Source organism: Cyprinodon variegatus, unplaced genomic scaffold, assembly GCF_000732505.1.
Source record: "Cyprinodon variegatus isolate N-32 unplaced genomic scaffold, C_variegatus-1.0 Scaffold380, whole genome shotgun sequence".
Taxonomy (NCBI): Eukaryota; Metazoa; Chordata; class Actinopteri; order Cyprinodontiformes; family Cyprinodontidae; genus Cyprinodon; species Cyprinodon variegatus.
Window position 1 is genome coordinate 689,389 of NW_015150833.1, and position 14,705 is coordinate 704,093.

The 14,705-nt window shown below is 37.3% G+C and overlaps 1 protein-coding gene across 3 annotated transcripts in view; it reads left to right on the plus strand.

The window, feature by feature from the left end:
* Window positions 1-14,705, plus strand: part of LOC107092426 (phosphatase and actin regulator 1-like) — a 65,440-nt gene that overhangs the window by 33,578 nt on the left and 17,157 nt on the right. For 2 of the 3 annotated variants that reach the window (XM_015386913.1, XM_015386911.1), the window contains exons 2-3: window positions 4,023-4,187; window positions 12,232-12,312. In XM_015386913.1, coding sequence (XP_015242399.1) covers window positions 4,023-4,187; window positions 12,232-12,312 — 246 coding nt within the window. The remainder of the gene's footprint in view (window positions 1-4,022; window positions 4,188-12,231; window positions 12,313-14,705) is intronic. The other variant, XM_015386912.1, reaches the window with a different exon arrangement.

Consider the following 14,705-nt stretch of genomic DNA (forward strand, 5'->3'; position numbering starts at 1 on the left):
AATCGATTTCTGAAATAGTTGCCGATTATTTAAATAAATGATTAAACAAATGACTCCAGCCCCAAATCAATTTATACAATTTCTCACCAGACAACCAAGATAGATGAAAATACTAATGCCTGATTTATAAAAAACAAATTTTTTAAAGATAAATAAAACCAAGCACTATGGAGATCTCATTATTCTACAGTACCCCTTGACTGAGTTTAAGCCAATCAAAAATACCTTGCAAAAGAAAGCTTTGTTAAATAACAACCATATGTAATTTCAGGGAACTTAATAGGATTGGCCAGGACAAATTTTTGTTTTTTCATATATGTATTGTTTTATTAAGCAAAAAGTCTAATTTGTGGATAAGCAGTTGCATATCATCCCCATCACTCTAGTATACCAAAATAAAGGCAATTTTGTAAAGAAATCAATGAGGGGTTACTTTTTGAATGTTACCCCAACCTTATAGACATGACAGAAAATCTAGAAAAAAGTAATCCGTTGATACCAAAACAGACGTTGCATGTCAAATTCTATATGATGCAAAAAAAAAAAAAAAAACTATGCCTTAGCCAACCCCCACAGTGGAAAAATGGTGGGAGCAGGATCATGCTGCGTCGATGAATTTGTCCCATAGGGACAGGAGAAGTTGGTCAAAGTTTATGCATGAGCTAAGGTTTAAAGTAGGGTAATCCTGTTAGAACACAGTAGGCATGCAGCAACAGTGGAGAGGAAAACTCATTTTAACAGGAAGAAAACAGCAGAACCAGGCTTAGTGTAAGTGTTTTTCTCTGGCGGCTGACTGTGGGTTTCAGGAGACGGTCAGACACACAAAAGTGGCTTTGAATTGAAAAGAAGGTGCTTTAGTAAATCAGCTCTAGGCCAGGTTTCAGGCCACAAGGGTGATGGAGAGCAAATTTAGTTAGTTGCAATATAAGCTGCACCAATAGCCAACTGTACAATTTGTATTTAAAGTATTTTACTTCAATTATAGTATACCACACTCAACGTGGAACAGATGAAGTGAAGGAAAGAGTTGCCTTTGGAGATTAGAAAGAAAATGATAAACAAGCATGTTAAAGGTAAAGGCTATAAGAACATTTCCAAGCAGCTTAATTGTCCTGTAACTACAACTGGACATATTATCCAGAAATCCATGGTACATGGGACTGGAGCATCCCATGATGTGGCCACAGGAAGATAATTGATGATAAATCAAATAGACGGTTTTATGTATGGTAAAAAAAAGACCTCACAAAAATTCAGAAGAGATTAAAGATAAACTCCAAGCTCAAGGGACATCAGTGTCAGATTGGGCCATCCAGTATTGTTTGAGATAAAGTGGACTGAATGGGACCAAGTAGGACCCCAAAGTTAAAAAAAAAATTATTTAAAAAAAAAGTGGATTTTGCCAAACTACATGTTAACAAGCCACACACAATGTTCTATCAACAAATGATTTATAACTTTAACTTTTTACCTTGGCACATCAGCTATTTGTTCACAGATGGGGGAACAATGAAGCATATCAGGAAAAGCATAACATCGCTACTATGAAACATGAAGGAGGCTCTGCTATGTTTTTGGGCTACTTTGTTTCATCTGGTACATTGTGTCTCTGCAGTGTACAATCAAGACCATCAAGGAATTGCTGAGATAAATGTTCTGCCCAGTGTGAGATAACTTGGTCTTGTTGCAACTTAGTCATGGTTCTTGCAACAAGATCATGACCCCGAAACACAGAGCTAAAAACAACCTATGAATGGATAAGAGAACATTGGACCATTCTGAAGTGATCTTCATGGGTCCTAACCTCAATCCTATTGAGCCTTTTTGAAAGGAGCTGAAACTTGGCTTTTGGAAAAGGACGCCTTCAAACCTGAGACATTTGGAGCAGTTTGCTCATTAGGACTGGACCAGAATACCTGCTGAGAGGAGCAGAAGTCTCACTGACAGTTACAGGAATCATTTGATTGCAACGATTGCCTCAAAAGGTTGTGCAAAAAAATATTAAGCTAAGGTTATCATTATTTTTGTCCAGAACTATTTATTGAGTTTTTCTGTTTTGAATCATTTGATTGAAGCATTAATTAAAAGCAATGTCTGATTTATTTATTTTTTTATTATTACTTTTGTCAGGGTTAAGTTATTTCTGTGTGGGTTTTTACTTCATTAAACAAGGGGTTGTTTGTCTATGTCTATAGCTCAGGGTAACCAAAGTTACTTGAACTATGAGCTTTATCAAAAAGTTTATCAAAAAGGACAGTTTTAAGCCCATTCTTAAAAGAAGATAGGCTGTCTTCCTTGCAGACTAAAACTGAAAGTTAGTTTCACAGAAGAGGATCCTGGTAAATAAAATATCTGACATCCATTCTACTTTGGGAAATTCTAGGAACTAATTGTAAACCTGCAGTTTGCTGTTTTTAAAACATAAGGAAGACTAAGATCTCTGATATAAGATGGAGCTTGGTTATTTAGGGCTTTATGTATGATGACAATTTGGTTCATTTCCACTGTGAAGCGGCACAAATTTTTGAGACCTCTGATTGGTGTAACTGTGTGTCGTTACCACCACAGTGAATAATGATCTTACCTGATTTAAAATTGTAAATGGCCTGTACTTAGCATCTTTACGATACAATCTAAATATGTTTATATAGGATTAGAATATATTTTGCAGAGTAAAGAGAATAAAGATCAAATAAAGAATGTTTACAATTGCGCACAGATCACCAAATGCAGCATCAGATCAGGAAGTGTCACAATACAAATAAGCCTAAACATCAAGCCAGGGTTCAATAGAATGGTTTAGATTGAAACATATCCTTCTTAGAATTACCTAGTAAAATGTATATCTGAAAAATATAGTGGAGGATGTTATTTTTCCGGGTGGATCATTAAAATAAGTGGTCCTCCTATTTGTCAATCATTCTGGTAATATGTTTACATAAGGCCGTCCTACGTGCTCATCCCCATTTTCACTTACCGGTGGTGAGTCTGATATAGCGGAAAAAATTGCAAATCTTTTGGAAAGTAAGCTTTTATGAGCGATGCAAACAGCAACTTTTAAACAGAGTGTGCACAAGGAGAAATGGGCTTATGCACGCTCTTGCATGCAATTAATAGCCATTTTCTCTCTGGAGCGGGTTCAGGGTTGTGCATGTGCTTTTTTTTTGTTAAATTGGAGAGGATGGGTCTTTTCAAGAATTCGTGAAAATCTTCCATTATACCTTTTAATACAAGTGGAAATCTATGGCAACAGTTAAAAGGATGGTAAAAAGTGGTCACTAGATGTCCAAAACTGTTAGACGTACTCTGTATAACTACAGAGAAAGGCAATTCTGTTTATTTAAACTATTTAAAGGTAATGCATTTTTGAGTTTTTGGACATCTGTTAGTAAAAAAAAAATTACAATCCAAGGGTCAGGAGGTTGTAATGAGGATGCTGTCTGTATGTTATCATGTCCTTCTCACCTGTATCTTATCGGGGTTTTTTTTTTGTCTTGCTAAAATATTAGTTTCTTTAGTCTCATTAATTTGGGGGTTTGTAATTTTTTGCAGTTGCATCATTTTTTCTGTGTAACAGTTTGTGTTGGGACAAAATGCCGTTCATTCTTTTGCGTTTGATGTAAGACGGTTTAAAGTCGGTAGGCTGGGCATCGTGAATATTTCATGAAGAGCTGAAAAATTCCCTCGGTAATGAGTTGCTTGTCAGTCTGCTTAGTGTGTTTTTCCTCTTCTTTTTTCTGAGACACATCAATTGCTTGGAACGGGGTGCAGCCTCAAACTGTTTATACTCTGAGTGCGTTCTGCATAATGATATCTGACGTGCAGGTTTGTTTATGCCCTTTGTTCAGTCTCATTAAGTTACTACAGATTTCAAGAGGCCACTTGGCATGCATCTCTTACAGCTTGGAACTTTCAAAAAGCAAAATCATTTGTTTCTTTCAATTCCAGGTTTTTTGTTTGCACAACAGTTTAGCAGAACGCCACTCATTAATTCATTAATTTGTTTAATCATTTATTTACAGCTGAGGAAGTAGAGCGGCTGTCTGCCATGCGTTCAGAGTCCCTGGTCTCTGGTACACACACTCCGCCCATCCGCCATCGGAGCAAGTTTGCAACTCTTGGAAGACTCCTCAAGCCCTGGAAGTGGAGAAAAAAGAAGAGTGAAAAGTTCAAGCAGACATCTGCAGGTAAGTTTTTTTTTTTTCTTTCTAATTTAATAAAAAAATGTTATTTCTACTGGATATTCTTTTATTTTTATATGTATTTTCTTATTTTGAGGTCCTCTTTAAAATGCAGCCCAGCTATATTCCGGCCTTAGTTTTGTCTGTGTGTATTTTTATTGCCAAACACATCCTGAATGCTGTAAATGTATATTTTTTAGACTGTACTTCCTAGTCTGGACAATGAACTCTTGCCTTTAGAGAGGCTGAGCAATTGCTCTAATTCCAGGCTGAACAGGACAAGCTGTTCCGATTCTGTGATGCAAAATTTACGGTTCCCCAAAGTGAGTTTGCTGAGTAATTTGGCCTCAAGCTAATTAGATCATCTTCTCCTTATAATAACAGCTTTGATTTTCATTTCATGCCTTTCTCCCAAACAGTATTTCACCTTTTGGTCCACTCTACTTTCCCCCTAAACATTTGGCTAGATAACCCTTTTCATTGGCCAACACTTTTAAAAAAAAAATCTGAATTGTTGAGCGTTCAGCTTGACAAAAATGAGCTGAACAAAAGCATTGGACAGCTTTAAATGCTTAACTATTTGATGTTTTACCGTATTACACTAGAGAGAGTGCATGGGATAACAGTGTTGGAGTTACTGTAAATCCTTTCTTTGGTACATTTATGCATGCTCTATGATAAGAGCATCTCTCTTTTGTGGTGAAGGACAATAATCAAGAACTAAGCAACAAAAGATGCTTTTTATCCCTGGTGTTAATACACAGCAGAGCTGAGAGAAATGGCTCTTTTCATGTTTTTGTCATCCACTTGTTTTGTTTGCATAATGCTGCAGTCCCCAAATAATTTTGGTGCCTCTATTGTTCACATTGAATCCTCTTTCAAAGCCAGTTATAACCTGCCATGTCTAACTCCACTGCCTCAAAGTAAAGTTTTGGGTTTTTTAGTAATAATTGGTCTCCCAAGTAGCTCCCAAAGCTCAGGCAGCTGCTAAGGCTGTGGTAGAGTTGTTGTGCTTCAACAGGGACAATACCCTGGCACATCGGTTTTAGACTAAAACATGAAACAAACTCTTAACCCCCCCCCCCCCCCCCCGTTGAATGGGATGTTACTCTTTCGCTTCCAGCAAGACGTGGGCCCAGTGCTGCCTCTTGTTGCTATAGAAAGAATTCCACAAACTTCATTAAACTTACAAGAGATTTTCCAAAAACCTACTCGATACATTCCTGACATTTTACTACATTTTTTCCTGGAATCATCCCTATGAGACTTTCTCCAAACATAGAGAATACTTTCTCTGAACTTACTAGTCTTAAATGCACCCAGTAACATCTGAGGAAGTTCAAGAATTAAACCAACAGATGGACATGGGGAAGGAAATGGTGCAGAAATTTCAGAAATTTTTTGAGGGATTGTAAATGCGTCTGCCGTTTAGGGGGCTTTCTACCAAAAGAGATTCTCAAAGTATGATGGCATAGAGTAAAAAAAAAAAAAAAAGGAGCAAACAAAAAGCAAAAGCATTTAATTTAAAATGTTGAACATTATCTGAATAGTTTTCATACCTACTGCGGGTAAAATTATCTAACATTTTGTCAAGGTTTTATTGACATTTCTTATGCCCGAGTTAACAGTAAAAGAATTGACAAGTGCTAATGCATATCTTAGCCTTATAGTTTATTGAAATTCATGCAAGGAATGTAATGCATAAACTTCTAAACCTGAAAGTTTTGCAGAGCAGAAAAAAAAAAAAAAAAAATGGCACCTTGGTTTTCTAACAGTTCTGAATATTTTGTCCCAACCAGAGTTTCTAACAGGATAGCTAAGTTAACGTGTTTAAGAAAATTATTATAATGTTTTGACATTTGGTTGGCTTTGTATCACCCAAAACAACTTTTCTAAACATTTACTGTATCATACTAGACACTGATTGCCTCGGTTCAATAAAAAAATATTTATTGCCTTCTCCTGATGTTCAATCTGCACTATCCTGCAGTTGTAGGAGATCGTGTGCGGATAAAAGTTTGAGATGAAATCTTTCTCCTATTTCAGAACCTGAGGGCTTAACGCTAAAGTTTAATGACTAGTGCCTAAAGCCAGTGGTTCCTAACCCTGGTCCACAGGGGACACCTGTCCTGCATGCTTTAGGTGAATCCTTGGTGCACCAGAAAAGAATGGATGAATAACAGGTTTCTGCAGCACATGATTGCAATGGAGGAGCCCTAATTTGAATCAGGCGTGCTGGAACAGAGGCATTTCTAAACCATTCGGGACACGGTTCCCTGAGGACCAGGGTTGGGAACCACTGGCCTAGGCTATGTGCAGCAGAGAAGGAACCCCTCCAGCTCCTGTCTCACTCACATAACTTCTATACAGCCACTAAAGCTCAACCAATGCAGGCTTTTTAAGTTCAGTGGTAACACCAATGTATTTTTTTTTTATTGACCTCAGTCTTGCTGATACCTAAATTGTTTTTGTCTTCACGTTTGCCCTTGTAAACATAACTGTATATTAGAATTCCTGCTTGAACAGAGAGTGAACTAGCAGCCGCCTATGCAGATGTTAGTGTGGATAATTGGATGTTGAGCTCTATAGAGGATTATAAATGTGGCATGATATTAAGTTGATGAATTCCAGCATGGAGGGATCACAATCCTCACCTCAGGACAGATGAAGGAAGGGCCCAACTGTTGCTCCTGTGATCATGTCGCCTTGTAGCGGTTTGTAGAGTTTTCACAGCAAGCTTGTATCAGGAATAGATCTAAGCCTTCAGATAACAGGCAGCTGGTTCGTCTGATGTTATCTCGGCTTCTTATTTTTAATCTCATTAGCAGATGAACAGCAAACATCCAGGGGCAATGTTGTGCTGGCTTTAATAGTACATGTGAATATCAATGACATATTTCATATGTTCAGTCTAATAATGTAACTATATGTATGTCGAAAAGAATGGCAGGTCTTCTGGAGGTGCAGAAGCTTTGCTTAGACAGAACTTATCAAGATTAGCGCTTTAGCTCCCTGTTGATAAAATACTCCATAAAAGTTTTAATGCAGTTTTTGTACCGCTTACTTTGAGCTACTCAGCCTCAGGGTTGGTAAAATATGTTCTATCTGGGTCACTTCACAGTGGAATATCCTTGCCTTTTTTTCCCTTTATTCTAAAAATCCAAGTGCAGCACTTAAATCAATAGAGAGGAGGTTGGATTTTGCAGCTGCATTTATTATGCTCTCAATAGAGTCTCCTCAGTAAGTGTCTTTTCTGCTTTCCGTAGAACAGATTTGATTTTCCAGTCTGTTTGACCTGTACACCGATTGAGTAATGGGATCCAGATTACCTTTTTTATGGTAGAAATATAAAGCTTTGATGCTGTTTGTTTCATTTTTTATCAGTTTTTTTCATTTAGTTCAGTAGTTTACAATCTCTTCCATTATTCTCCCTTTAAACCTTTAAAAGAGCACATGGTCCATATCATTGCTTGAGGTGACATGGATGCACATCTGTAGTTTGTTTTTTAATGCAGAGTGAACACACTGCTTCCTTCAGTGACTTGATTATAAAAAAACCTGTAGAGCTCTGATGGGATAGAAAGAGATTTGTGGAGATTCATAAACCTTCATCATTGTGTATATGAATAAAAGATGTGCTTTAGATGCCATGTTCATTTTTTTTATGATGTCATGGGAATGTATGGCCATCAGGTTTTCATTACAAGACCTGATGATTTTTGAATCAAAATTACTTTTTCCATTTTAATTATAACGGTATATTATGTAAAACATTCTGAGGAGATACAATAATTGATTTGAACCTCACTCTCAGGTGGGGCTGGGCATGTGTCTACTTCAATTTTACCAACTGTATCTTATCCTTCCTAAATGCACATGGTCTGTTTGTCCGATCTGAATGAGCGTTTGTGTTAATTATATTGCACATCCCTTGCCCATGACTGCTATGTTAGGAAATCTTTAACAATTGTTTTTCATTAAATCGGAAAAGAACAATTGTTTGCACCATTACACCCCATTTTTTTTAATTTTCTACCTGCCCTTGGTTTACCCTCATTTGGTAATCTGCTGAGGTTTTTGCTTGGTTTTTCAATTAGTTTGCACTTATGGAAATGGGGGAAGTCTAATTTGCAGTTAAACTATTTCTTTGGTACAATTTTGGTTGCCAATCTGGATTACCCCATTCTCTAATTGTAATGTAAGCTTGGATATCAGACATGTATATGCAAAGGAGTGAGTTTGAAAATTTGTCTAGCCCCTGAAACTGCTAAGCGGCTCTCACAATAATGCATCATGTTCTTGTATAAAAAGAAAAATAGTCAAGTGGGGTCTGCAGAGGTTTACATGAATTCTTTATCCAGCGGTGCCATATGAAGGAGTTTGCCCAGAAACCGGTGGGTTGTCGGTTCAAGCCCTGGCTCCAGCGTACAGTGTCCTTGTGTCTTTGGGCAAGACACTTCACTTGATTGCCTCCTGATGGTGGTCGGAGGGACTGGAGGCAACAATATACGGCAGCCTCACTTCTGTCAGTGAGCTGCAGGGCAGCTGTGGCTACAATGTAGCTTGCCATCATCAGTGTGTGAGTGAATGGGTGAATGACTGCATATGGTGTAAAGCGCTTTGGTCAAATCCTCTGGCTTGTGAAAGCGCTATATAAGTAAAGACTATTTACCATTTCTGGATTATTTAGTGCCAACCTAGAGGATGGGCTTATTGTAATTCTAGTTTGATGTTCACTCTAAAAAAGTTAATACATTACAAAAATACAAAGAGAAATTATGTTGCGATAAAACATATTTCTTTTATTGTTTTGTTTTATTTACTCAGGTTATAGGTGTTTATAGCTGTAGGCTGAAAGGATCTTCTGTAGTGGTCTGTCTTGGACCGGATCTGGAGAAGCCTCTTAACGAAGACACTCAGCTGTTGTTTGGCAGTCTTTTAAAAAGGATGCTCACTGTTGTTCATAATGTTTTTTACTTTATGAGGAATTCTTATTTGCTAAATAATCCTCAGAGGTTCCAGAGAAGTTCATAGAACCCTTTGTTTTAATTTGAGGTTGGTGGCTCTCAATGTGTCAATGTGTTCTTATGCTTTTAGACAATTATTTTGTAAACCTCTTCATACTGATTGATGGGACTGAGCAGATTTAAACTTTTCCATTTCATTGTTTTGATTCCAGTTTCTTTTGATTCTGGTGTCCAAGTTTTTAAACAGTAAGGGGGGGGGGGAATGAGCTAGCTAACCAGAATCATTTCTGGGTGATGTTGATTTCTTGATGTTTAATTATGACAATAATAAGTGAAGCCTTATTTGGACTGGATAGCTTTTCTTTTTCCTAATGAACAAAATAAGTATTTTAAATGTAATATTTGCCTACTGATTCTATCTTTCTAATATTATAATTGGTTTGATCTGAAAAATGTAATTTAAAAAAAGCTTAAATTAAAGTAACCTTAAACATGGGTAAATATTTTTTTGGCCAGAGTTTATTTTTTTCTTTTAAATAGGAGAATATTGAGGGTACAGTGGAAGATGTTATTTTTCCCAGGTGAATCACCAAAATAAGGGGTCCTCCTAATTGTCAATCGTTCTGGTAATATGTTTACGGTCGTCGTACGTGCTTGTCCCCATTTTCACTTACCAGTGGTAAGTCTGACATAGTGGAAAAATTAAAAATCTTTTTTGGAAATTAAGCTTGTATGAGCGATGTAAACGGCAACTTTTAAACTGAGCGTGCACAAGGAGAAATGTGCTCGTGCACAGGCTCGCACCTGTTTAATCGGCGTTCTCGCTCCGGAGCAGGTACAAGGTTGTGCATGTGCTTTTTTCTTTTTAAAGTGGAAACGGCGGGTCTTAATACAAAAATGTGAAAATCCTCCACTATATCTTTAAGGGAACACATCTGTTCCCTTGCTAAATTCGGTCTCTGCAGTGTTTTGATAAAGCAGTTCAGTCAAGTTACTGCCTCCCCGTCGGTCTAAAAATATGCTGTGTTGATTCTGGGTCAACTCTTTGATAACACTTTTTACTATCCCCCTAAATATTTGCTTCCCATGTGGGGCATAATCAATGTTTAATGTGGCTGCTTACAGGAAAATCTTAAAGCATCTGCAAAAAGGCACAATTTATTTAAACTTACATGGTTTGTTTTTGTTAAATTTTATTTACAACCAATGATTTTCCTTTAAAAAAAAAAAAAAAAAAAAAAAAAAAAAAAACAGGGAATAATTGAACTTTTATGTAAAAACTAATGTAAGGATTGGACCCAATCTAACACTGAATATGTTTGAAAACTTTTATGTACAAAAGGATGTTTGACATCTTTTTAGTTTTGATTCATTTCTAGTGCAGCATATTGTGCCGTTGCCATAAAATAGCAGGCAGAGTTACTACTCTTGGATCAAAAAGCACAGATGGCAGAAGCTGTGATCCTTCTCAGAAGCAGAAGCCAAAGTACATAGGCCTAGCGGGAGTCCTCTGTACACAGAGTATCACATCCTCATTTCTCATTCTCACCTGGTTCCTATGCAGGGATAGATGTGGTAATAATCACCTCAGGTACCCAACAGTAGAAGAGCTACATTTTATTAGGCCTATAAGCAAATCAGAGATGTACAGATCAGAACTTAGTGGCCCAGTCCCATATTTTTTTTTGTTTTTCTGCAAATTATGGTTCTGTTTGAGAACTATAATTTTGAAAGGTATAAGAAAAACATTACCTGTTATCTTTTAGTTGGCCATTCTTGCCATGACTGATGATTTATTTATATTTTGTACAGAACTGGAGTTACTGCATGGGTGTGAGAGACGAGTTACTGTAAAAACTGGTTTGCTAATATTATAAAACAAAGACAATATTGTTATTGTGGAGTTGACATTTTTTTAATCTGCTTTTAAGCCTGATCAAACCAGATGTGCCTCAATAAGTCATAAAAAACAAAGCTTCTACTTCTTAACCATTTAGAGAGAACAATATGTTTCTTTATAAAGTTAATGTAGCCCTACAAAAGTTTCATCAGAGCTTGCAGAGTGGGTTTTTTTTTATTATTGATTTATGGTTTACTGATTGGATGTGGTGCACATATTTTATTTTGTTAAAGTTTTGTGCATTTTTGGGGGTTTAAGCTTAGCTTCAAGAAATTGTATTTGAAATGCAGTTTAAAAAAAGAAAGTGGTTTGTACAGTAATTGATGTATTGAAAGCACCACATGCACATTTTCCTTTAGTGTAATTCTTTTTTTCCATTAGGTTTCATTACTTTGTCTAAAAGTCCAATTGTCTATTTTTTTGTTCTTTCTAAAAATGTCACATTTTGTTAGCACTTGTCAATCCTGATATAAAATAGTTGGTATGTATTTTAGGTATGTTTGTTGGCTCTGGTTCACTGAATTGGATTGTGCTACTGATGGTGTGATAAACCATCATATTACTGATCCCTGGTGGCCAGGTCAAATCTATTTTTCTGCCTGCTAAGCTCCTTAAAAGCACGGTAAAGCATACTGTGTTACCATGACAACCACAAATGGTGAGCTGCAGTTCATCTTTCTAGACACATCTAATACAGTTCTCTAAAATGCACTGGTTTTTATTTTGCTCAACATGTGTATGCAAACCAATTAAAAAAAAAACTTGCTCTATTTCCACATCATATATATTTTATTTTTAAACAACAGAACCCAGATGTTTGATGTTGCAGTGTTCCTGCATGTGCTTCATGATAGAAACCTCAAACATATTTTAATTTAAATTTGAGTGCAAGCATGTTGTGATTTATTTATCAATTTATTTTTTTATGAGCGGATTTTTGAAATTCCTCAATTTAACACAGTTGGAACTTCAGTATGTAACTATTTAAAGAGAATATTTTGATCAGAATGAACTGTATACAAGTAATCCAACCTATGTTATAGGTAAGGTAAGGCCTGTTTCTTTCTGATGGTGGGAGTTGTCAAATACACAAGTTAAACTGAACTAACACATAAAAGATAATGATGCTATGGATAGCGGGGTATACAAAGATCTTTAACCAACCTCTCCTTTATACTCCCAGCTTTGGAGAGGAAAATGTCCTTGCGACAGAGCAGAGATGAACTCATCAAAAGAGGGGTTCTGAAGGAGATCTTTGAAAAAGGTGAGCTGAATGCTAAACAACCTGATCTATTTATTTACTGTTTCATAAGTCCCTACTCTCTGATTTTTCTTTTTGAAATATTTGACATGGGGCATCAGAAAATATCATCTTTACTGGTTGAAGTTTTGTCAAAACTCTGAAGCTTCTATAAGAAAAAGTCTGTATCTGAGTCATGCTAATTCTGTGCTACAGGGCTTTAAGAAAACAGTTGGCAAGACTTTACAAGTCCCCATGCTCCTGCCAAAATGTGGAAAGTGATGATAAGGAAATTGTCTTTTTTTATATGTAATAAGAGTTAGAAATTAATTCCAATTTCATGCTGTAGTGCAGTGTCATCACATTGAGGCTACAGAGGGAGTACAACCAGATTTCTTCCATAGAACTTGCCTGAAAATCCTTGTGAGAGATTAATGCACAAACCTCTAAAAAACAAATTCTTTCAATCCTACATTTGAAGACCAGAGAATAGTCACCATATATCGATTTAACTGACTCCCCGGCAAAGCTTTATGATCTTAGATGTTTATATTATTAAAAAATTCAGGTGGCTGGTTAGCTGCATCCCAATGAATAAGAATACCATCAAGAAGTTGACTTCTTTCAATAATTCTATTAGAGAAAGTTGGTGATCAGGCATTCATTATACACTTTATTCTATATTTGATTTTATCAGTTTGTTTATTTTTGTTCATTTAATTGTCTGTCAAAGCTGATGAAAACCCAGGCAGGCACACCAATGTTGGTGTAGATTTATCATCCTATCAAAGTATTTCCAAATACGCTACATCAGCATGTCATACTTGGGCAATGTTTCTTGGCATACATTTTAGAATCATTGTAGTATGATGTCGAAGTAATTATCCTGTAGCTTTTCTGGGCTGCTGGTGAAACACTGGTGACTTTCTTCTCTGCATTGTTGGATCTGGACTCTTTCGTCTTCTTAACATACTCCCTAGTGGCGTGGGACATTTTTTATTTATTTTATTTTTTTTATTTGGCCACTAATGGCTGACTTCTGACCATTTTAGCCCATCCCCACTGTTAATTTCTATCACAATTTGTGTTGAAAACCATAGCATACAATTTCCTTTATTTCCCAGGTTCTATCTGGGCAGTGGCATTTCTAGACCAAATTCACCAGGAGGGCAAGGGTGTGGCCAGAGTTGTTATTATTATTTTTTTTATTGGTGGGGGTGAACAAAAAGGAGGCTGTGATTGATGTATTGAGTGAGACACAGATTCAAAGAGTCACTTGTGAATCTGTAGACTCCAGTGAAAGCAAATAAAACGTAGGGGTGCAGTGATTTATAGGTCATGGTCTTTTCTAATTTTGGGAGTTCTGTGATAAGCAGATAATAAGATGTAAAACTGATTGTAACTAAACTTTAGCTCTATATTGTAAAGCACTATCTTTTGCAGTTAAAGTAAGCTTTTATGGTTTTACAGATTTTTCTCTTAAAATAAAATGAGATTAAAACATTCATTTCAGGCTATCCTGAATCACCCTATCTCCAAGGCAGTACCCCCACCCTTCAGAGGGGGTAGAGCTGGTCCACTGTTTCATGGCCAGGACGAAAACCACACATTTCCTTCTGAAGCTGAGGTTCGACAACCAGCCAAACTCTACTTTCAAGCCCCCTGGCATAGGCCTACCTGGGAGACTGAGAAGTGTTATCCCTCTATAGTTTGAGCACACTCTCCGTTCCCCTCTCTTATGCAGTGTAACCACCACGCCGATCCAGTCTGGCAATCCAGGAGCACTGTCCCCAAACTCCACCTGATGTTGAACGTGTTTTAGCCATTGCAGCCTGACAACATCCAGAGCTCTAAGCTACTCGGGCGAATCTTGTCCATCCTTGAAGCCTTGCCAGCATAGAGTCTTTTGATCACGTCATTGACTTCAGCCTGGGCGAAGAGCAAAACCAGCCCTGTTTACCCAGTCTCTGTCTTGGTCTGGCTGGGTCCTGTAAGGAGGAACCCAACCACCAGGCACTTGCCAATAAACCCCAACTCCAGGCCTGGCTCCAGGGTAGGGTCCCAGCTCTGCCATACTGGGCGATGTCACGTGCCTCAATTTCTTAGTCTTCATACGGGCTTTTTAAACTGTTCTTTGTCTGACCTGTCACCCAGAGCCAGTCTGCCTTAGGAGACCCTATCAGGAACTTTAAAGCCCCCAACAACATAGCCTCTGTGACCATCTTGACACTGAAACCTCTTGACTACGTTAAAGGAGAAGTTCGGTTTTTTACACTTTAAGCCCATTTTCTGTAGTGTCCAGGATGAAATCGAATGATCGACACCAAAAGTTTGACAATTGCTCCCATCTCTGCTTTTTGGCTCATTTAGAATCACCCCCTGGCTGCTTTAGAATGGCTACTCCGACGTCGAGGTGC